We start from the raw sequence: 25,495 nt of genomic DNA on the forward strand, positions 1-25,495 counted from the left end.
GTTGACTTATATCAATAAAAATTAGTTGTGTCAGTTTGAACCTCATATAAATGGAATTACATAATAAGAACATTTTTTTTTTTTCAAGATCTGGCTTTCACTCAAAAGTATGTCTGTGAGATACTTTTATGAGAGGTTTATTTTTATTCTCATATTAATATACCCTACTTTATTTTGTCCATTCTACTGTGAAGGAAGAATTGCTTAGTTCTTTGAACAGTCTTGTCCATATTTTTGCATAAACATGCAAAAAAAATTAATTATTCTGGTATTATACCTGACCCTGCAATTCCTGGCAATGAGGATAGACATTACTAAACAGGTTTTTAAGACAATTGTGTCCATTTGTACTACCACTAGCAGTGTAAGAATTCTAGTTGCTCCACATTTTCACCAACGTTTCATATTTTGTGTTAGTTCACCTGATGGATGTGTAGTACTATTTGAAAGTAGCCTTTATTTGCATTTTTGTGATGAGTAGTGATATTCAAACCTCCCCATATTTTATATGCTTGCTGGCCATTTGGGCATCCACTATTATAATTAATTCTTCTCATTTTCTTAAATCTTTTTTTAAATTCATTTGTAAGAGTTCTTTCTATATTAGTTGTATTAGTCTGTTGCTAATTGTATATATTGTAGATATCTTATTCTACTCTATGACTTATCTTTTCACTTTAGTAATGGTATCTTTCTTTTTTTTGAAAAAAAATTTTTTTCAGTTGTCTATAGACTTTTATTTTACTTATTTATTTTTATTGGTGCTGAGGATCGAACCCAGTGCCTCATACCTGCCAAGCAACCACTCTACCACTGAGCTACAAACCCATCCCTGGTAATGGTATCTTTCAATGAACAAAGATTCTGAATTTTAAAGACATCATGTATCTTTTCAAAAGTTTTTATATTTATGTTCTTTTCTCTTTAAAGAAACTTTTTTTTATAATATGACTTATTTTATTTATTTTTTTAATTATGTATGACAGTGGAATGCATTACAATTCTTATTACACATATAGAGCACAATTTTTCATATTTCTGGTTGTATACAAAGTGTATTCACACCAATTCGTGTCTTTATACATGTACTTTAAAAAATTTTTTTTTTTTAATTTTTATTTTTCCCTTAGTTGTTGATAGATCTTTATTTTATTTATTTATACGTGGTGCTGAGAATCGAACCCAGTGCCTCACACATACAAGGCAAATGCGCTACCACTGAGCCATAGTCCCAGCCCTATACTTGTACTTTTGATAATAATGATCATCACATTCCACTATCATTTATAACCCCCATACACCTTCTCTTCCCCTCCAACCCCTCTGCCCTATCTAGAGTTCGTCCGTTCCTCCCATGCTCCCTCTCCCTATCCCACTATGAATCAACCTCCTTATAGCAAAGAAAACATTCGGCTTTTGCTTTTGGAGATTGGCTAACTTCACTTAGCTTTATCTTCTTTAACCTCAACCATTTACCTGCAAATGCCATGATTTTATTCTTTTATTGCTGAGTAATATTCTATCATATATATATGCCACATTTTTTTATCCATTAATCTATTGAAGGGCATCTAGGTTTGTTCCATAGTTTAGCTATTGTGAATTATGCTGCTATAAACATTGATGTGGCTGTGTCCCTGTAGTATGCTGTTTTTAAGTTCTTTGGTACAGACTGAGGAGAGGGATAGCTGGGTCAAATGGTGGTTCCATTCTTAATTTTCCAAGAAATCTCTGTACTGCTTTCCAAATTGGCTGCACCAATTTGCAGTCCCACCAGCAGTGTATGAGTGTACCTTTTTCCCCACATCCTAGCCAACACTTATTGGTGTTTGTTTTCATAAAAGCTACCATTCTGACTGGAGTGAGATGAAATCTTAGAGTGGTTTTGACTTGCATTTCTCTAATTGCTAGTGATGATGAACATTTTTTTCATATATTTGTTGGTTGATTGTATATCATCTTCTGAGGAAGTGTCTCTTCAGGTCCTTGGCCCATTTATTGATTGGGTTATTTGTTTTTTTTGGTAGTTAGCTTTTTGAGTTCTTTATATACCCTAGAAATTAGTGCTCTATCTGATGTGTGAAGGGTAAAGATTTGCTACCAAGATGTAGGCTCTCTATTCACCTCACAGATTGTTTCTTTTGCTGAGAAGAAACTTTTTAGTTTGAGTCCACCCCATTTATTGATTCTAGATTTTAATTCTTGTGCCACAGGAGTCTTATTAAAGAAGTTGGGACCTAATCTCACATGATGGAGATTAGGGCCTACTTTTTCTTCTTTTAGACACAGGGTCTCTGGTTTTATCCCTAAGTCCTTGATCCATTTTGAGTTGAGTTTCATGCATGGTAAGAGATAGGGGTTTAATTTCATTTTGTTGCATATGGATTTCCAGTTTTTCCAGCACCATTTGTTGAAGAGGCTACCTTTTCTCCAGTGCATATTTTTGGCAACTTTGTCTAATATAAGGTAATTGTACTTTTGTGGGTTAGTCTCTGTGTTCTGTACCATTGGTCTACCAGTCTGTTTTGGTGCCGTTACCATGTTGTTTTTGTTACTATTGCTCTGTAGTATAGTTTAAGGTCTGGTATGGTGATGCCACCTGCTTCACTCTTCTTGCTAAGGATTGCTTTAGCTATTCTGGGTCTCTTATTTTTCCAGATGAATTTCATGATTGCTTTTTCTATTTCTATGAGGAATGTCATTGGGATTTCGATTGGAATTGCATTAAATCTGTATATTGCTTTTTGAAGTATGGTCATTTTGATAATATTAATTTTGCCTGCCCAAGAGCAAGATAGATCTTTCCATCTTCTAAGGTCTTCTTTGACTTCTTTCTTTAGGGTTCTATAGTTTTCATTGTATAGATCTTTCATCTCTTTCATTAAGTTGATTGCCAAGTATTTTATTCTTTTTGAGGCTATTGTAAATTGGGTAGTTTTCTACATTTCCATTTCTGAGGATTTATTACTGATATACAGAAATGCCTTTGATTTATGGGTGTTGATTTTATATCCTGCTACTTTGCTGAATTCATTTACTAGTTCTAGAAGTTTTCTGGTGGAACTTTTAGGGTCTTCTAGTTATAGAATCATATCATCAGCAAATAGTGCCAATTTGAGTACTTTTCCTATGTGTTATTTCTTTAATTTCGTTCACCTAATTGCTCTGGCCAGTGTTTCAAGAACTATGTTAAATAGAAGTGGTGAAAGAGGGCATCCCTGTGTTGTTCCAGTTTTTAGAGGGAATGCCTTCAATTTTTCTCCATTTCGAATGATATTGGCCTGGGGTTTAGCAAAGATAGCCTTGATGATGTTGAGATATGTTCCTGTTATCCCTAATTTTTCTAGTGTTTTGAACATAAAGGGGTACTGTATTTCATCAAATGCTTTTTCTGCATCTATTGAGATGATCATATAATTCTTTTCTTTAAGTCTATTGATGTGATGAATTACATTTATTGATTTCCGTATGTTGAACCAACCTTGCATCCCTGGGATGAATCTCACTTGATTGTGGTGCAAGATCTTTTTGATATGTTTTTATATTCGATTTGCCAGAATTTTATTGAGAATTTTTACATCTATGTTCATTAGAGATATTGATCTGAAGTTTTCTTTCTTTGATGTGTCTTTGCCTGGTTTTGGAATCAGGGTGATATTTGCCTCATAGAATGAGTTTGGAAGTGCTCTCTCTTTTTCTATTTCCTGAAATAAATTGAAGAGTATTGGTATTAGTTCTTCTTTAAAGATCTTGTAGAACTCAGCTGTGTATCCATCCAGCCCTGGGTTTTTCTTGTTTTTTTAGACTTTTGATGGCATCTGCTGTTTTGTCACTTGAAATTGATTATCCTGATTCAATTTGTGCAAATTATATGACTCTAGAAATTTGTAGATGCCTTCGATATTTTCTATTTTATTGGAGTACAAGTTTTCAAAATAATTTCTAATTATCTTCTGTATTTCTGTATTGTCTGTTGTGATATTTTCTTTCTCATCACGTGTGTTAGTGATTTAGTTTTCTCCTTCTCTTTGTTAGCATGGCTGAAGGTCTATCAATTTTATTTATTTTTTCGAAGAACCAACTTTTTGTTCTGTCAATTTTTTCAGTCGTTTCTTTTGTTTCAATTTCATTGATTTCAACTCTGATTTTAATTATTTCCTGTCTTTTGCTGCTTTTGGTGTTGATTTGTTCTTTTTTTCTTAGGGCTTTGAGATGTAATATTAAGTCATTTATTCATTGACTTTTTCTTCAAATGTATGAAATATGGTATGTCAAGAGCTTTGTAATGTTTTGAACAACTAATAAAAATAAATAAATAAAAATAAAAAAAGGAATGAACTCCATGCAATGAACTTTTCTTTTAGAACTGCTTTCATCGTGTCCCAGAGATTTCCATATGTTGTATCTGTATTGTCATTCACCTCTAAAATTTTTTTTAATCTTCTCCTTGATGTCTTCTGCAACCCATTGTTCATTCAGTAGTGTATTATTTAGTCTCCAGGTGTTGGAGTGGCTTTTATTTCTTATTTTATCATTGATTCCTAATTTCATTCCATTATGTTCTGATAGAATGCAGGGTAGTATCTCTACTTTTTTATGTTTGCTAAGAGTTGCTTTGTGGCATAGTATGTGATCTGTTTTAGAGAAGGATCCATGTTCTGCTGAGAAGAAAGTGTATTCACTCGTTTGAAGAATGAAATATTCTATATATGTCAGTTAAATCTAAGTTATTGGTTGTATTATTGAGTTCTGTAGTTTCTTTTTTCAGCTTTTGTTTGGAAGATTTATCTAATGATGAAAGAGGTGTGTTAAAGTCACCAAAATTATTGTGTTGTGGTCTGTTTGACTCTTGAACTTGAGAAGAATTTGTTTGATGAATGTAGATGCTCCATTGTTTGGGGCATATATATTTATAATTGTTAAGTCTTGTTGGTGTATGATTCCCTTGAGCAGTACGTAGTGTCCTTCTTTATCCTTTTTGATTGACTTTAGTTTGAAGTCTACTTTATTTGATATGAGGATGGAAATCCCTGCTTGCTTCTGCAGTCCATGTGAGTTGTATGATTTTTCCCAACCCTTCACCTTCAGTCTGTGGATGTCTTTTTCTATGAGATGAATCTCCTGGAGCTAGCATATTGTTGGTTTTTTTCTTTAAATCCAATTTGCTCGTCTATGTCTTTTGATTGGTGAGTTTAGGCCATTAACATTCAGGGTTATTATTGAGACATGATTTGTATTCCCAGCCATTTTTATTTATTTTTGTCATTTACCTTTACTAGGTTTCTCTTATGATTAGATTTTCCTTTAGTGTAATCCTTCCCTCTGCTGATTTTCATCATTGTTTTTCATTTCCTCTTCTTGGAATATTTTGCTGAGGATGTTCTGGAGTACAGGCTTTCTAGTTGTAAATTCTTTTAACTTTTGTTTATCACAGAAGGTTTTTATTTCATCATCAAATCTAAAGCTTAGTTTTGCTGGATATAAGATTCTTGGTTGGCATTCATTTTCTTTCAGAGTTTGGTATGTGTTGTTCCATGATCTCCTGGCTTTGAGGGTCTGGGTTGAAAAATCTGCTGAGATATGAATTGGTCTCCCCCTATATGTGATCTGATTGCTCTCTCTTACAGCTTTTAAGATTCTATCCTTATTCTGTATGCTAGGCATTTTCATTATAATGTGCCTTGTTGTAGATCTGTTTTAATTTTGTACATTTGGTGTCCTGTAAGCCTCTTGTATTTGGTTTTCCAGTTTATTCTTCATGCTTGGGAAATTTTCTGATATTATCTCATTGAAGAGACTGTGCGTTCCTTTGATTTGAAACTCTGTGCCTTCCTCTATCCCAGTAACTCTGAGTTTTGGTCTTTTGATGCTATCCCATAATTCTTAGATGTTCTGTTCATGGTTTCTAACTATCTTCACTGTGTGATCAACTTTATTTTCCAGGTTATATACTTTGTCTTCATTATCTGACGTTCTTTTTTACAAGTGATGTAGTCTGTTGGTTATGCTTTCTATTGAGTTTTTTTATTTGATTTATTGTATCCTTCATTTTAAGGATTTCTGACTGGTTTTCTTTCAGAGTCTCTATCTCTCTTTGGAAGTAATCTTTTGCTACCTGTATTTGCTCTCTTATCTCATGTTTGAGTAATCAATTTTTGCCTATATTTGCTCATTTAGGTCATTCTTTAATTCACAGATCATTTTAATTATGAACCTTCTGAACTCCTTCTCTGACATTTCATCAACTTTCCTGTCCACGGGTTCTGTTTATTATAGTGTCCTGGTTTGTTTGGGGCACTTTCCTCCCTTGTTTTTTCATGTTGTCTATGTGTCTTCTTTTCTTGCAGTGTGGATCTGAGATATTACACTTTCTTTCCTATATTCTTGTAGTACCCATGCAGATTGTCTATACCTCACTTGATGTTGGGCTTCCAGACCCTGTTGGTGTCCCTCATTGAATGCTACTGCATCCTGGATCTGGGTCCTGTGCAAGCTGGTGTGGGTGGATCTGGGCCTCTGGGCTTGACCTCCCTTGGTAGTCTGCTGTTTGGGAGGGACAGTCCTGTGGTGGGTGTGGCTGCAGGAGGGGTGGACCAGGCCTACTGAGAGCCTGGGTCCCCTGCGGGCTGGTGTGGGAGGTCTGGGGTGGATCTCTGCTCCTGCAGTAGTCTGCTGGTTTGAAAGCTTTAAAGAAACAAACTTCTTTAACTTCAGATAATGAAGACAAACTGACCCCTGGTAATTGAAACTTTGGATGTCACTTTCTAGAAGCTTTATTGTAACCTTCATATTTAGATCTACGCATCTTGAATTTTTGTTGTTATTAAGGAGGGATGAATATTCCCATTTTGACATAGTTATCTAAATGTGCTACCACTATTTACTGAAAGACTATTCTCACTGCATGTTGTTGATACATTTGTTTTAAATTAAGTGATCACGTGTGTGGTTTGTCAATTCTATTATGTTCTATTGAACTATCTGTATAGACTTTTAAAGTTTTAGTAATGTGAAAAGTTATGTTTAGTTTTGTATGTCAAACCTTACATTTCTGGAATAAACACAGATTGATTCACAATCTGTTACTCTGTTAATGATATATTACCTTGTTCCTCCATCATGTTGTATTCAAGATATAACATCCTGTTCCTAATGTATTACCCTGTATAGCTTAATTCAGTTTGTTTACTTGCTTTTATTTCTTTCCTCCTTTCTTTTTTTTCTTTTCTTTTTTTCTTTCTCCCTTTTTCTCTATGTTCATGAGACATACTACCTATATTTTTTTCCTTGTAATGTCCCTGTCAGGCTTTGTTATAATGAGACTGGTCAAAAAAATGACATGGGAAATAATACATCTTTTTGAAGTACGTAAAGGAGTTTGTGTAAAATTGGCATCATACTCTCAATATTTGAAAGAATTCACTGGTAAATCCCTCTGAGTTTTATTTATTTTATTTAGAGAAAGGTTTTAATTTTTTGCAATGTTGGGGATCAAATCCAAGGTCCTCTGTGTGCTAGTCAAACACTTTACCACTGAGCTATGTCCCCAGTCTAATTAAAGATTCCTTAATAGTTATAGAGCTGTCAGATACTCAGTGTCTCTTTTGACTTTAAGATATTTGTGTAATCTAAAATACCAAATCTTTTGGCAGAATTCAGGGTATTTTATTTATCTCTTTAATGATTATAGGATCTTTGGTTATAACCATTTTTCATTCCCATTATTGGTAATGTATTTTTTTACTCTGTCTTTTAAAGCTCTACATAATGATTTGATTCATTGCATTCTTCAAGTTTTGTATTTCATATTTTCACTATAATGCCATTAAAATATTTTCTAATATTTATTCTGATTTTTTTCTCTTATGTTTTATCTAGAACTGCCTTATACAATTCCTAAATATTTAGGGATTCTCTAAGCATATTCCTGTTATAGATATCTAGCTTAATTCCACTCTTGTCTGAGAACATATTCAATTGTTCAAACATTCTACATTCTTTTTTTCTTTTTTATGAGTTACTGAGAATTCTGTGATAAAATCTCTAATCTTCATTATAAATTGTCTGCTTTGCCTTTCCTTTTCTTTTTTTTTTTTTTGCTTTATGTATTTTGAGGTTAGGTTCTTGATATATACAACTTGTTACGTCTTTCTGTTGATGGTACTTATTATTATAAAATATCCCTCTTTATAAGGATTAACTAGCATTCTTTTGGATACTGATGTGGCATATGTATTTTTTTCTCTTACATCCCAATCATTTTGAGGACATTTATTTAAGAAATATATTTTAAATTATGTGATTTTTCTTTTGTTTATATTTAAATCTGTCATCCATGTATTTTTATTAGTATTTTTCCTTTCAGTTAGCATTTATTAATTTCATGGTTACCCTGAATATAATGATATATAGTCTTAAATTAGAGTCTATTTTACTTCCTAGAAAAGATAAATAAAATAGTTAAAATTATTCATCACTTTTCAGACAATACAAAGACCTTGTAATACCCTTATCTTTTGTACTTTTTGCGTATTTTATGTTTTTTTTTTTTTTTTTTTTTTTTAGTTTTACGGGTATTTTAAAGTAATAAGACTTTTTGTTTTAAATAAATAATATTATTTAGATTTAATCATATATTTTTCCTTTACTGTCCATTCCTTCTTGCATTATCATTGTGCATCTATAATTATTTTCCTTCTGCATGAGAAACACCATATTCTCTTAACTTTTATTTAACTAAAATGTTTTTATTTTTACCTTAAAGAGGATAGTTTTTCTGGCTATAAAGTGACATTAGCATTTATTTTCTTATAGCACTTTAAATATGTCATCTCTCTTTTTCAAGCTTCTTTGACTTTTTTGAAATTTTTACTGTTATTTTTATTGTTGATCACTTGAAAGAAATGTTTCCCAGTTGGTTTTGCTTTTACAGATTCTTCTTTATCTTTGGTTTTCAATAGTTTTGCTCTTATATTAGTCAGCTTTTTTTGTTGATGTGACCAGAAGACCTGATAAGAACAATTAGAGGAAGCACAGTTTATTTGACTCATATTTTTAAATTTCTCAGTCCATAGATGACCAACTCTACAGCACTGGGCCTGAGATGAGGCAGAACATCATGGTGGAAGAGTAGGGCAGAGGAAGGCAGCTCAGAACATGGCAACAAGGAAGCAGAGGGAACTGTGTTCACCAGGGACAAAATATATACCCAAAGGCATGCCTCCAGTGACTTACCTCCTTCATCCACACCCTCCCTGCCATTCATGTGGATAAATGTACTGATTAGGTTAAGGCTCTCATAACCCAATTCTTGTACTTTATTGCTTTGTCTCACACGTGAGCTTTTTGGGAAAACCTTGTGTCCAAACCATAACAACTGTAGTATGACTTCATGTGTTTTTTGTTGTAGTTTGTTGCTTATATTTTGTGAAGCTTGTGGAACTTACTGCATCTACAACTTGATGTCTCTCTTTTTTAGGAAGGTTCTCAGTCACATTCTCTTTAAATATAGCTTTATTATATACTCTGTCTGGGAATTCAAGTATTCATATGTTAGACCATTTCACTTTGTCATATATCATTGTCATGCTATTTTTTTTATCCTATATCTCTTTATGTGTTTACCTGGATATTTTCTGTTGATACAGCTTTCATGGTAGTAACCATTTCTTCTATGGCATCCAATTTGCTGTTAAATCTACCTATCAAATTGTTATCTTCAATTGTTTAATTTTTCTAACTTTCTTTTCTACACATTCCAATTCCTTAGTGAAATTTTCTTTTTTGTATCTTCATGAACATATTAACCATATTGATTTTGATGTCTTAGCCTTATAAATATAGCACTTTGAAATTTTTGGTAAATCTGTCACCATGTTTTCTCTTGCTATTTGATCACCTGTTCCTATTTCTGGCATGCCTGGTAATTTTGTATTGAACTTTGGATTTTGTAATTAAAAATTATAGACGCTCTTGAAGATGTGTTTTTTCACAGATTTAATATTCTTCTCACCAGCAGATGGAGCATGAAATGACCTTGCTTTATTTCTTTTTTTATTTCTGGTCTGTCTTCTAGTTCATCATATTTTGGGGTCTTTACTGAAGGAATGGTATCTTTTCTCACTTTGAAGAGTCCTGAATTCTAATCTCTCTCCTCAGCAGCCCTTGGGACTGCTGAAGAAACTCAGTCCTTTAGCCTCTCAGCCCCTGGTCTCCAGCTGTCTCACTCAGGAAATGTTCATCTTTGGAATTGGCACATATTTTGGTTCATTTTTCTATTCTTCTTCTTCTTCCTCCCCACTCTGCCCAGGCTTCTGACCCCTCAAGTCCTTGATAGTCCAAAGCTCCAACTTTTGTCTTCTTATTTCAGTGAGATTTCCTCAAGCCCTAGGCTGCAATTTGGCCTCATTTTCCCATAAACTGAATCTGAAAGCGCACTGAAGAGAGAAGAAAGCACCTCCATACTTCCTGTGTCTCTAGAACCTTGGCCCCATGGGTTCTGGCTGACTTGGTTGTACTTCATTCAGTACCTGTAAAGAGTAGGCTTTTTGTGCTATGTTTTTATTTGTTTTGTTTTTTGAGCTTTTATCTTCCCCTCACTCCAGCAAGAAACATGGTATGATATAAACTATCAAGTCTGAAATAAATGTCCCTCATTACATTTTAAGTACTAAATTTTAATCTAAAGATAGTTGACCCTGTGGGTGGCATTTTTAAATTCTAAAGGGTCATAGGTTGTTGGAATTATAACTGAGAAGTAGTTGACATTAATTTGAGTATTGTTTTATTTTTTCTGGTGTGAATAGATTCCTTTCTATAGGTCCTGAAAAGTACCTTTCTTTGGTTGCTTATGTCTCTCATTTATGTTCCTCAGATGCATAAAACTTGGTTTAATTGCTGTTAAATAGATAATTTTACTCTAGAAAATCTCACTATAAAAATATTTTTTTATTCTATATTTCTCCTTTCATCAAGTTCATGTACTTACTTTTTGGCTTTTGCTACTTGTGTATCTTCATACAACCCAGATATATTTCATACATTCCATAACGTCAACATTTCCTTTATGGATTTTTGCTGCGCCCCTCCCCTGACTCAGGCAATGGCAAGGCCCTACTGAGGTGGATGGCGCAAGGCGTCCATCCTCTGGAGGAGCGCAGTATGTTTCTGGGAATGGGCTGGTTTGTTTTTGTATTCCTTTAATAAGTATAGTTGCAACTTCTCATATGACCATTAAGTATGAAGGAAAAAACATGACTTTCCCAATTAATGCAACTACTTCTAAAGAATAGATCTGTTTGTTCTAAATGCAATGATTCAGCTGTGGAGTGTAAATTGTTAATGTCTAATGAAAAACTCCCTGTATTCCTGTCAAGGAAGTTTTTGAGAAATTAAATTAAAATCTAGAGAAGAAAAATTAATGTTAAGAAGACAGATTAGTGCTTGGTACTGGGCAACTTGTTCTTGTTCCTGTGCACAATGGTTTGTGCTCTTACTCTTGTTTGATTAAAATTAATAACAAGTCAATCACTTGCCGTAACCATGGCACCAGTTCCAGTCAGTAAGTCAAGAAAGAATAGTCAAGGTATAGGCCAATAGTTTGGGACATTTCTAACTATTATTAAAAGTTAACTAAGCAGAAACAGCTCAAAGCAAAATGCGAACTGAAAGTACAAATGCTTGCTTATGTATAAGCCAAGATACATTTTTCTATTCTAATTATAGCTACATAATATTTTGTTTCTTTGAATAATGATTCCTGTTTTGTAACCACAAAGTACTGTGAGCCTGCCAAAATGAAAAGTATATATGATCAACTTCAGAAGTAAAGATTGGGACCAACACCTTCACTTTGGTGTCTGTGTTGTTTCTCCACCCCTCTTTCGCCGACTCCTCACCATCTGTTCGTCTCCTGAGACCCCCTGTTGGAGCTGGTCTCCGACAGATTTTGTCTTTTTATAAGCCCAAATTTATTTATTCTTCTAGGGAAAATGGCATCTGTTTAAAATGATAATAGATATCTCAAAGGATATGCCTATCAGGTTCCAGTTTTCTAAAAGTATTGTTGTACACTAGAACTAATTGGCTCTAAAAAAGGAGGAGGGAAGGAAGAAAATCTTTGTATTTATAAAAGCATTTTCATGAAGACACTCATAGAAGCCATTATGCCTAGTAATATGCCAAAGGAAAACACTTAAAACTCACATTTTTATCTTTAAAAATCAAATCTATGCTTTTTGGTGGTGTGTGTTATGCTGTATTAGTGTTTTTATTTTCAAGGACAATCATAGAATGCTCCTTGCATGTCATATATTGATGTCAGGGATTTATAGAAAGAACGTATAATTCTTACATCTTAACAGTATAAGCTTTTTTTTTTTTCCTTTCTCGCTCTCAAAGCACTCTGAATTTTGTCATTGTCTCTAATTCTAGGCATTCAACTGTAAAATCAAATGTCAGAAACAGTGCATCCTATATATAGTTAAAAAGTACTTCCTTTTCAGAAATGTTACTTCTCTATATAGTGTATTACTTCAGGTCTCACTTTCATTCTAGTAACATCGGTAATGCTGTTAGTCTAGAACCAAGTAGAAATCTAATGGTAGCAGGTTCCTAGCATCCCCATCTATATAAATTTTGTCAGTGGTTTGTCAGTGTTGTAATGGGCTGCAAAATATTAAACAATAATACCTAAAAAGTAATCATTTGAAATAGTTTCGCAGCTCCAAGATAGTTCTCTCTTTAATTTTCTACAAGAATAGATTATGTTTTAAATGGAGAGCTGAAGGAGATAAGGATAAAAAACCCGTGTAGGGGCTGGGATTGTGGATCAGCGGTAGAATGCTTGCAAGGCCCTGGGTTCGATCCTCAGCACCACATAAAAATAAATAAACAAAATAAAGGTATTGTATCCAACTACTTCTAAAAGTATATATATATATATATCTCCCGTGTAACAGTAGATATGTAACCTCATTTGTAATAGTAGATATGTAAACTCATTTGCCTTTGTATATTGCAATATTAGCATGCCTGTATTTATTTTCTATTGATGGTGTAATAAATTACCACAGATTTAGCAGCCTAAACAATATGTATTTATGAACTTGTAGTTCATTGGGCTAAGATCTAGGTGTTGGTAGGGTCGTATTTTTTTCTGAGGCCTCTTAGGAAAAATGTATTTATCAATTCCTGAGGTTCTTGGCAAAATAGAATTCTTGGAGTTACAGGGCTAGGACCAAAGTTCTAATTTTCTTGGTGGTGGCAAGCTAAGAGCCTTTTACAACTTTTAGTGTCCTGGGTCCTGCCTGGTTCCCTTCTTCCATTTTCAAAGCCAGTAATTTGGGGCTGAGTTCTCTTGTCACATGTCTCTCACCCATTATTCTTCAGTTAGCAGACAGTTCTTAAGACTCTTTCAGTTATATTGGACTCACCTCCATAATCCAATAAATCTGTCCATTTTAGATCCTAAACTTGATCATATCTGCAAAGTTTCATTTACTGTGTGATATAATATATTCACAGCTTCCGTGGATTAGAATGTGTACCTCTTTGAGGGACCGTTATTCTGCCTATCACATTGGCTAACCTAGGAATTTTTAATGCCTTATATAAAAAAGCAAATTAATCTATAGTGTGAGATCCTTGACTCAGGAATTCAAAACTGATCTACCCTCCTAATTCTTTCCCATCAACTTTTCTTATTTAGACCTTGGGCTAGAGATGATTATTACTACTTCTCATTCTGATCCAAAGAAAAAGGTTGATCAGAGTTTCTGTTATGATTTTTATCTTCCTTGGATAGAAGAAAATAAGTTTAACGAAACTTTTGGAGGCTGTAGTGGGAAACTTTTGGAGGCTGTAGTGAGAAATGATAATTAGTGCTGAGCAGTGTTATTTCAGTTTCTCATTTAGGTGCTATCATTATTTCATGTTGCAGGTGAGGAAACTAGGATTAGTAGAAGTTGTTAGCTTGCTTAAGGTTTGGCTAGTAAGTTGTGTAGCCACAACTCAAGCCCATATCTTTCTGATATTTAACTAATTGTTTTCATCACTTTACTATACTATCCCTTTTTGTGATAGCATTTAATTTAATATGATTGTTCTTATTAAGGTCTTACAAGTATGCAGATGGAAACCTTGCAATTTAAATTATCATTTTATCAATTGGGTACACTTTACAATTAATTTTATTTTTTTCATACAGGTGAAAAACCATACAAGTGTCAAATTTGCAATCAATCTTTTAGAATTAAAAAAACCTTAACAAAACACCTGGTTATTCATTCTGATGCCCGACCTTTCAACTGTCAGCATTGTAATGCAACATTTAAGCGGAAAGACAAGTTGAAATACCATATTGACCACGTTCATGGGATAAAATCTCCTGATGATCCTCTCAGTACTTCTGAGGAAAAACTTGTGTCCTTGCCGGTAGAGTACTCATCTGATGATAAAATCTTTCAAACAGAAACAAAACAATATATGGACCAGCCCAAAGTTTATCAACCAGAAGCCAAGACTATATTACAGAATGTATCTGCTGAAGTGTGTGTTCCGGTAACATTGGTTCCAGTTCAGATGCCTGACACTCCGAGTGACCTGGTGCATCATACTACCACACTCCCACCATCTTCTCATGAGATTCTGTCACCACAGCCACAGTCAACTGATTATCCACGTGCAGCTGATTTAGCTTTCCTGGAAAAATATACTCTTACTCCTCAACCTGCAAATATAGTTCATCCAGTCCGACCTGAACAAATGCTAGATCCTAGAGAACAGTCTTACCTTGGAACATTACTAGGCCTTGATAACACTACTGCTGTTCAGAATATTTCTACTAATGAGCATCATTCATGAGTAAACATTCCACAGACTTTATGATGGTTATGTGCTAAATGGTAGCTAAAACCTGGTGGCTTTTAAGCTAGTAGGGCTGCTATTTTTTCATTTTTTGTAGTTTCTCAAGTCCTCAGAACAGTTTCAGATCAAGAAAACAGTGTGTCTCTGTTGACTGAATACATGAATATTTGGACATAATTTGGCATAATATTCGAAGTAAACATTTTTGTGATTTTTTTAATGGTTAGTGCTAATTTTTAATAGGTTCTTGAACTTTTCAGAATTAGCTACTGACATTATGGGGATTTTTTTTTTTTTTTAATTATCAGTGGAAAGTTTTATTCTTTAGCCTTATATCTTTTCTTCTTTCCCCATTTTACAAACAAGTTTAAGAAAGAATGTAGAAGTATACTGATAATTTCTTATCCTAACTTATTTTATCTACATTTTTAATTGAAATTAAGAATTTGAATATATAAGAAAGTCTTGGGTATATTTGTGATGTCTTGCCATCTATTCATAACTTCAGGTATAATAATCCTTCAGACTTTTGACATACTCAAAGCCAGCAGCTAATTTATATAAGATTAGCATGTTAAAAGAAATGTTGGATTGAAATGATAATCCATATATTCAGGTTTTGCCTTTACTTGAGTTATTATGAATAATAAATGCAAACATTGATCTACGCATTAAATTATACAAGTTAAAAATGTGTTAGATGAAAAATATGACAGCCTTAACTAGATATCTTCAAGGTAAGTTAACCTTTTGAACTTTTTTTGTCATTTATTTCAGGAACATTAACAATATGTCATAGCTTATATCTTCGTCTCATTAATGAAGGAGCAGTTATGACTAATTAGTGACACAATTGAATGCACTACTTTTGAGTTTCATTTACTTTGACTGATTGAAAGTGGGATAAAGAACCTACGTACTTCATGTATAATCATTATAAAAGATGCCAAACAAATTCTAAAATTTGCACCTACTTTGCTTTAATTGAATGAAGCTACTACTTGTTTACAGATTCACATACAATCCAGATTTTTATTTTTGCTTTCATAATTAGTGGAATGTTTATAATTATCCTCGATTCTTATTTTTGTATGAGACACAAGTTGAGGACTTGGAGAAAAGAAATAGCAGTTAACAGTGAAAGCTCACTGATTGAATTTGAAGGAAAACATTGAAATTATAGAATACCTTTAAAGATATGCACTTTCCATATTTTCAAGTCAATTTAAACTTACACTAGGATAATGTTTCCTAGTAGGATTGCTTGAGGATTAGACTGGACAGGGTTGATTTATTATTGATTTGCCATTTATCTGTTAAACTACTGGAAAATAGCAGTTCTCAAAGTTTTCCATTTTAATTTTGTTTACACTCCCAATTGCTTTAAGCACTTTTTTGTGTGTAAACTGTAAAGTCTGGCCTGGCCCTTGTGAATAAGAAAATCACAAATAAAATAATGAACTTTTAGTGAATAAAATTTAACCAATTAGTAATGGAAGAAACTGATGAAGCACTTAAGAAATGAAGGTACTTTATAGGAAAATTTGCCATGTTAGTGATAATAAAAACAAAAAAAAAAATGTTGAAAATTGAAGCATTTAACCAAAGTAGCTCATATAAATAATAAAACCAACCTGAGTTTTGCCTCATTTATTAAGGTTTAGTTATAATTATCTTAGGACCAGTAGACATAATTACTATATTATTTCTTCTTTCTAAAGCATTCTCATTTACTTTATGTGGAAATGTTATACCTGGGGTACTTACATGATTGAGCTTGACTATAAGGTACTGTTAGTCTAGTCTTTCAGATTGACTGTTAAAAATACATCTTTATGATTTTTATTATAAAGACTGACAAGATTTTAACTAAAAATCTTAACTATAATAAAAATAAATCATACCTAAAAATATACTCTGCCTTATATATAAGCTAATATAGAAAATTTGGACTCACAAAAAGGCAAATGGTATATATATATATGTGTATGTATATGGTATATTGTATATTTGGTGGCAAAAAAAAGAGGATATTGCATTTTCACATTGAAAAGAATACTTTGCTGTTTGAAGGTATTTACTTTAGGGTTCTTTTAATAATGTTCTAATGTTTTAAATATATGGTATAATTGTAGGGATTGGTTTACATAGAATTTTTCTGAGATACATCTCTTATGTAAAGTGAAATACAATTGTATAATTGTATTTAGTTATTATTGAAGATAACTTAAACTTGAATAGTGGTTTACTGTTTTCTAAAATGCTTTCACTTATTATCTCATTTGAACCTCATAACCAGCTCTGAAATAGAAAGGACATGGTGTATTCCCATTTTGTAGAGAAAGAATCGGAGGTTAAGATGAAAGGACTCATTTAAATTCATGTGATCAGTAAGTTGCAGAGTTACCAGTGGAAAGAAGAAAGGTGGCATTAATGGTGGCTTACTATGTGCCAGGGATTACATTCCCTCACTTAACTGTAACCCTGTCTGGTAGGGAGTTTAATTCTTATGAAGAAACAACAAAAAGAAAACTAATCTGCTGCCTTGAATTTCCAGAAATATAAGAAATTTTGAAATTGGGAAAACCTCATGGATTTGGGCAAACTGAATGTATGTAAGCTTTTGCATTGAGCACAAAAAGCATAAAATGAAACCTACTCTTTTCAGTTTACCTTTATATAACCCTGTAATCCATTTTATTTTATAACTATCCTTAAAATTTTGACTTAAGTTTAGCCTTATTGAGAATTGTTATTTTATAAACATAATTTATTGTTTTAAGTTAATTTTTTAGCAGATAGCAATTAGCACTTAGTTTGTAAATTGAATAATTTATCAAGTGCAGAAATTTATTAACCTAATCGGTTTTGACTTAAATGCACCAAAGATTTTTAGTAGGTATTAAATAGTCTTAAAAATTTTAAATTCTTTGTTGTTTGAATAAGTATTTGTCCAAAGAAGCACAGTTGAAGTCCTAGAAATATGGGTTTAAAGAAAAAACAAAAACAAAACAAAAAAATTAGTTTGAATACTGAGATTAAGTATTAAATGTTTGTGTTTATATGTATAACAATAAAAGCAGACAAAAATACTCTGGGAATAGTATACTGACAAACCAATTATAAGTAAGCATACTCAGTTTTCTTAAGTTTAATTGAATGTTGTTTTTAGTGAATACTATCAAATGCTAAATAATCTTATTTTTTACACTACGTTATCAAAATAATTTTTGCCTTAGAAATTTTTGGGGGGTTAAGTTGTTATTTTTATATATATAAAAAAACCACCTATTTTTTGCAGCCTAAAATACCATTTGAGATTAGGATTTGTTCCTCATACCAGCAAGACATAACCAGTAACTATAAGGTAATAGTTTTTGCATACTTTTGAGTAATTTAGACATTCATTGCTGAGAAAAGAGGAGTAGCAAAAGTAGGGTTTTAAATTGGTGCTTTAGTGAGTGATTTTCTTTTAAGTGATGGTAGGTCATGAAATAATTACAAATGTTCTGTGAAACTTAAAGTGTCCAAACATGTTTGCAGAGTGACCATAAAATATTAGTTAAGGGCTAAAAATAATTAAACATCATTCATTGCTTTTCACTCTATAATTGTTAACAAATTCAATACAATTGAACTGGTATGTTTATAAGCCTGAATTTTCTTCTTACCATATCATTCTAATATAATTGATGAAAAGTCAGATTTTAAGCATTAGCTCTTTGACAGTGTCATTTTATACCATCTTTTCTTGACTATTTTGTGCCTTTTCAAAATGTTATACTTGCTTAGTTGATTCTGCTAGCTAGATTGTACTGGTTAATAAATGATTTTGTTTTGTTTTGAGTTCTTGTTTGTTATGGGTCTTATGTTTGTGTTGCCTGCTGGTTAGGCAACAACTTGTTTAGGTTGTTTTATGTTTATGTAGGAAAATTGGCACTAAGCGCTAGTGTGAACATCTGTTTTTATGATTTATATGTCATTTTAAAAAATCTGTATTGTAGCCTATATAGTTAGCTGTGAAGTCACTCCTGGGCCTGTCTTTAAATGCTTATTAGAAGAGTCTGACAAATAAAATGAATAGTGTGTCTGTCTCTCTCTCTATCTTTTTGGATAATCATAACCACGCAGTTACCATAACCACACTGTTCTGCACTGAGTGACTTCTTATTTTAATTTGCCTAAAACTGAACAAGAGGTGATAGTTTGAGATAAGATTCCCATTAGAAGCAGCAATATCCCAACCAATATATAACTTGAGTTGATGAACTCAGGAAAAATCAGGATTTTTAAAGTCATATTTGGATATTCTAAGACTTAGTGCCAAATTTTAAATGAAAATAAAATGTATTCTTTTTAATAAGGAACAATTAACAAGTTTCTAAAACTTTGAGTAGTGTAATGGTAAATATTACTTGCTATTAGTGAATGATGGATAATGTGAGAATAATTTTCTATTCAATTTCTAGGAACTAGGCAATTTTTTAGATCCTACTCTTTGCACATTTCCCTTGCTATAGTCCATAGTGTTTTAGGATGTTCCTTTATTTCCTCTGAATTTTTTTTTAACCTAAAATGCTTTCCTCCTACCATTAGCATGCTTTCTGCTCTTTCTCTTTGAAAGTAGCATTAGTAAGATAGAAGTAATAGGATTAGGTTGTGTAGAGAATGGGAGCAAGAAAGTTTTTGTAGAGAGAGAGTACTTACATTTTGCTTACTCTTCATGTTTCAACTTGCTGTGTATTGATCTTAAGTCTATGACTTGAACAATCCCCAAATAATTAAAATTTAGTCTCTGCAGCCATTTCTATAAAGAGAAATTAAGGATTATATTCAGAGCATAGAAGTTATCAAAGATGAACCTAACCTTTATTTTTTTTCAAAAAGTAGGTTAAAAAAAATTCAGTATTTGCATTACTGTTGGGGATTCAGAAGCGTGTTTTGAATAAAGAGCATGTGCACATCTCATTATTAAGCCTCTGCTTGCTACCTGTGCTTGCGTTAAAGTTGGACAATGTACACTGTGCTATGAAGTAATTATAAAAATTTTATTCCTTTCAACAATCACTCTTATCCCTATAGCTAAAACTGTAATAACCGTTGATGAGTGTGGCTGCCAAAAAAAAAAAAATTACAAATCTGGATATTTAACTGCTCCATGTTGTGTAATAAATGTTCTAATTAAGGGGATTTATGATGTACATTAAAATAGAAGTGGTTTTGGACTTGTTTTCAGTCTCAAATAATAATTTTTGTTTTTAATTAAGGATACTTTTAAGAAAAATTACAAAGAAAAATCTGAAATATCAAAATTCATGATTGTCAACTGTATAAAATGTGAGTTTAATAGATATTTTGTTTGTCTCATGTTTCTTAAGTATAATGTCTTTATAGAAAAATTCAGTTCTCTGTGAAGAATAGGAAATGTCTTGTATATTGAATTAGTTCTTTGTGTTATTTTGATATTTAAAATAAACAGAAAGTTCTTTGGTCCTAATAAAGTATATCTAGGTTTTATTGAATTATATTTCCACATCATGGAAAATGCAGTACTCTGCATGCCTCTGTAAAACTGAATTCAAAGACCATGAGCAAATGGAAAACCAACTACTTGGGGCACACTTTTACTTTTATTTCTTAAAAATTACATATCATTTTAAATTTTTTTTTAAATTTAAATATTAAATATTTAAATATAAAATTTAAATATTAAATGTGTAAACCTTAAACAATCCAATGATTCATAAGTGTCTAAATGCAAATATTAATAATGACTGTTTTGTTTGAAGTAGTCATATTGCACTTTGTTTTGTTTTTGGGTGCTGATCATTGAACTCAGAGGCACTTTACCACTCAGCCATATCCTAGCCCTTTTTGATTTTTATACTGAAATATGGTCTTTCTGCCTTGCCAAGGCTGTCCTCAAAACTTGTAATCTTATTTCAGATTCTCCCTGTGCTCAGCTTTATGGTGTTTATTTTGGAGAGAAATCTATGAAGTGTAGCAACATTCTATTAATTAAATCAGTTATTCTGTATAATAGTGACAGTGGAGACTCTAACCTCTTAAACCCCTCACAAACAGAACTCTACATTCTGGTCATGGGAGAAATGATTGCTGGTTAAAGGCGTAAACTGTATGCCAGAGGACAGTACCCCAGCCTTACAAACTATTGGCTCCATCTGGCCCCTTAACAGCCTTTTGTTGATAGACCATAAATTCTATCAAGGCAGCAGCTTTTCAGTGTTACAAGACTAAGTAAATTCTCCAGGCATGAATCCCATTTCAGCAAAGTGAGTTTGCTGATGATAGGCAACATTGTATGTAATATTTAATTGCTGTCTAGCAAATGATACCAAACCTGGTGGCTTAAAACAACAGACATTTATTGCCTCACAGTTCTGAGAGTCAGGAATCTAGATGAGGCTTAGCTGGGTGATTTTGGCTCAGGGTCTTTAATGAAGTTGAAGGCAAACTGTTATCAGGGTTGCACTCTTAACAGGATAGCTATACTTCCAAGCTCACTCACGTGGCCATTGGCTTAAGTTCCTACTATGTGGCCTCCCCACAGGGCTGCTTAATGATATGGCAGCTGACTCCAACCCCCACACCCCACTCTTCACACACACCCTATCAGAAAGCAATCCAAAAAGAGAGAGAGTATACCTAGGATTTAAGCTCAGTCTTTTCCTAACTTAATCTTGGAAATGATATTGCGTCACTTCTGTAGTACATTGTGAGTCACTAGTTCTAGTCCACATGCATGGGACACAAATTTTCCCTCTTGAAGTAAGGAGTAGAAAGGAATTTTTGAGATATTTTGAAAACCGTCACAGATTCATTGGTTATAGATGCAGCTCTCTATAAATCCTTGGATAATGGCAGTTAGTACCACCATGTATATTCAGAGAGAAAAAATATTGCCCCTACCATAGAAGGTTTAGTGTAACAACATGCCATAGGAAGTTGCCTGGTGCCACTGGAAAATGAAGTTATTTGGGGGAAGTTAGCATTGATCTTTGTTAGGTTGGGCACGCAACAGTGGCCTTTCACATAAGCGTTGGTAAGGGTAGACCATGTGTGAAGTTATTCTTGGTCTCTGCCCATGCTACTATGGCCACATGGTAAGTGGGTTCGATGAATAAGCAAATGGATTCCTTCCTTAGGAAAGATTCTGACATCCACAGGACAAGGTTATTGTTTTTACCTGGTTCTTAATCTCCTTGCCTGCCATGGATGTTTTCTGATAGGCATTTACATGCAACTTAATTTTAACATCCTGTACTTATTTTGGCAGGCCTTTTTACACGCTTCTCTTCAGACTGTCTTTTTTTTTTTAATTTAATTTAATTTTTTTTTTTAAAGAGAGAGAGGGGGGGAGAGAGAGAGAGAATTTTTAATATTTATTTTTTAGTTTTCGGCGGACACAACATCTTTGTTTGTATGTGGTGCTGAGGATCAAACCCGGGCCGCACGCGTGCCAGGCGAGCGTGCTACCGCTTGAGCCACATCCCCAGCCCCTCTTCAGACTGTCTTGACACCAATTTTCCGTATTGATTTTTCTAAAACTTTGACCAGTTAACCAACCCATTAGCTATTATCCAGGAATCTGCATAAATCCTTAGACTGTCTTCCTTATGAAGTAGACTACTAAATGTACTATCCAAAATTCTCAAAGAGTATGTTTCATCCATACTTAAGGGGAAGCTACAATATAGCTTTGTTCTCATCCGATCAACCCTAGAGATCTCTCCATACACCAGAGTTTTTACTTTCTTCATGAAATCTCCAATTTTACCTAGGCATAGTTTGAGAGGCAGAAAAGTCATAGAAGACATATATTATAGAAATTTTCAGTCACTTATTTGTGTAGCTTGTGTGTTTTTAAGGCCTGTGTAGATCTGAGTGGGTATGTGTCATTTTTGCTTGATAATGGAATGTTGCTTGTTAAATCGATTTTAGGTCAGCAAACTTCTTTGTAAAAGACTAGAAGCTAAATATTTTTGGTCATGCAGGCCATATGATTTCTGTCACGACTATTCTGCTAGTGTAGTGTAGAAGAGTCATATACAATATGTAAATTAATTGGCATGACTGTGTTCCAATGAACCTATTACAAGAGAACAATGGGCCAGACTTGGGCCTCAGGACTTAGTTCGCTGATCCTGTGTTAGGTGATAGTTGGCAATAGGCAGTTTGGATCACATAGTTCCTTATTATCCTATGAGTACATATTCAGTCTCTATCATAATCTAGTAGCAAAACTAAGATCTGTTTTTCAAATAGCAGATGTTTGCAGAGAAGGCATAACCTTATTGGCAAACCTAAAATTTTGTGCCATGATACTTCTATGGAAATTTCCCAGAGCTTCTATTCCATATCCATGATTGTCATGGACACTTAAGCCTTTTATACCATGTTCCACGCAGGCAGTGTGAATGGGGTTCCCCTCACTGGAATGGGCTGACTGAGAAATAAAAGCTAGGAAAACTACAATTGTGGGGAAAAAAAAAAAAAAAAGAATACAGAAAGCAGTTTTAAAGTGGGGGCAGGACGGGCAAGCTGACCAGAGGGATCAAACTTCTGACAAAATGGAGCCTGGGCCGCTTTACTTATATCAGGAAACATCAAAGAGATTCTACAGACTGTTATTTTCCAAAAAAAGGTGGGCTTTTTAGTTTCTAATGGGTTATGCCCATCTCTGTTGCTACTATGAGGAATATTTCTAGCAGAGTGAAGGGAAAAGTCATGTGCATTGGGAGAGCCATGCGAAGTTCCCAATTCCAGGCCTATCCCTCCCTGGCTTCCATGCTGAGAGAAGGTCCTCATGTATTTCATTGATGGCTTCCTGCAATGCCACATTTCACAGTTAGCAAGGGAGCATATATTGTAGTGTGGACCTGCTGCAGAGGCCTTGCTCCAGGACCCAATAATAAAAAAAAAAAAGTTCACTAGATAAATGGATTGGTGAGACATGCCCTAATAAGATATGCAGTGCCTCCAAAATCTAAAGAGGCCTTCCAAATGAAACAAATGTACAGCAGCTGCCTTTTTCTTTAGAGGGGGATATCCTGACATGTCCTAGACCATTAGATACTTGGATACTTTATTGATGCAGTGGAACCCTGAGCTTTGTCATAGTTTCTCTCTTACCACCTGGCCTATGTTTGTTTTATTATTGGCATTTAGAGTGTTTGCTGCGTTGGGGAGATACAAAGCACCATGGACCCTTCTTGCTGATTTTGCCAAGACTTCAACAACGCTGACTAATTTTTTACCCAGGCCATTTCTCAGGATTGTGTTTTCAGAGAGCAATTGTGAAAGATGATGTGTTTCCCTGCCTGGGCTCCATGCTATACAAACAGTCAAATCTTCAGTTTAGTGTTCCTGCCCTATAATGCAATTTATAAAAAATCCACTGTACATACAGACATCCATTATGGATAATCCTATTGCATTGCTCCCAAGAGACTTGAGGGATAGGGGAAATCAGTGTGAATGAACATGCTGGTAGTCTAGCTCATGATTTTCTGTAACTAAAAGTCATTTGTCTTTAATCTAGGGCATATCGTATCTCCTACTGGCAAGTGAGATAAAAATCTCAGACCCTCACAGTTCTTGACGGCTACTTATTTTTCACTAAGTTTAATTAACAAATGCTATGAACATAATGGTCCAGTGTGACATTTGGGAACTATTAAGAAGGTACAGGTCTCTCTAGACAATATTATGGTACAGGCAACAGATTTGACTGTAACTGAAGTAAGATAGTGTTAGTATTATACAAACACTTAAATACAAACTGCTTCATGTTTTCTGTACTGAATGAACAGGGCAAAAAAAAAAATTTCCTGGACAGTAACCCATCTAGCTTTTTCACTGGCAAAATTAGCAAGGTAAGTGGGTATATGGATGTAATCACTAATCCAACATCCCTCAAGTCTTGACAATAATCTCTGGATTAGAAGGAAGGAAGAGGAGGCATGGTCAGAAGCTTCTACTTGACTATCATGATATCACTTGCTTCTTGGATCTAAGACCTAGCTTAAAAATGCTGTCAGGAACTATTCCCATTTTTATTCTGGAGCTAGATGGACACTCTGTGAAACAGACTCAGGCCTAGAAGCTATCTATCTCCTGATGTCTAGAAGCTCCTTTTATGAGCTCTGGTCCATGGTAGCATTTAAGTTTTGTGAAGTGTATCAGAAAGATAGAGCCATCACTTCATAACCAGAGCACAGTCTGGTTATTCCTCTCTCCTCCATCCATAGTCACATTGATAAATGGCTGCAGTTCTCTCTCAGGAAAGTTTAAATGGTGATTTAGGACATATACTTATATTCATTTTGAATGGTTCTTTCTCATAGGTGCAAGACCTTTCCTTAGTCAAGTAGTTTGTGTCTGGGCAAGAAGCTCTAAATCGCCACAATACTAACTTCAGTTTTTCCTTCGTAGATGTTGTAATTTACACACACACACACATTTATATTTCAAGCAGCAGCATAATCCACTGCTTATCTTATTTCTAGGGATTCCCTATCAATTAGCTACTGCCACAAATCCATACCTCTACCATTTAGACCTTGGCATATTATGGTAAGTTCTATCACACCTGCTGTGTTAAGTACCA

The 25,495-nt window shown here is 33.8% G+C and overlaps 1 protein-coding gene across 1 annotated transcript in view; it reads left to right on the forward strand.

The window, feature by feature from the left end:
* Zbtb41 (zinc finger and BTB domain containing 41) overlaps positions 1–20,095 on the forward strand; it is a 46,183-nt gene extending 26,088 nt beyond the window's left edge. Inside the window, exon 11 of the mRNA XM_027945678.2 lies at positions 14,207–20,095. Coding sequence (XP_027801479.1) covers positions 14,207–14,862 — 656 coding nt within the window. The 3' untranslated portion in view covers positions 14,863–20,095. The remainder of the gene's footprint in view (positions 1–14,206) is intronic.
* Positions 20,096–25,495: the final 5,400 nt, after the last annotated feature.

Source organism: Marmota flaviventris, chromosome 12 (genome assembly GCF_047511675.1).
Source record: "Marmota flaviventris isolate mMarFla1 chromosome 12, mMarFla1.hap1, whole genome shotgun sequence".
Taxonomy (NCBI): domain Eukaryota; kingdom Metazoa; phylum Chordata; class Mammalia; order Rodentia; family Sciuridae; genus Marmota; species Marmota flaviventris.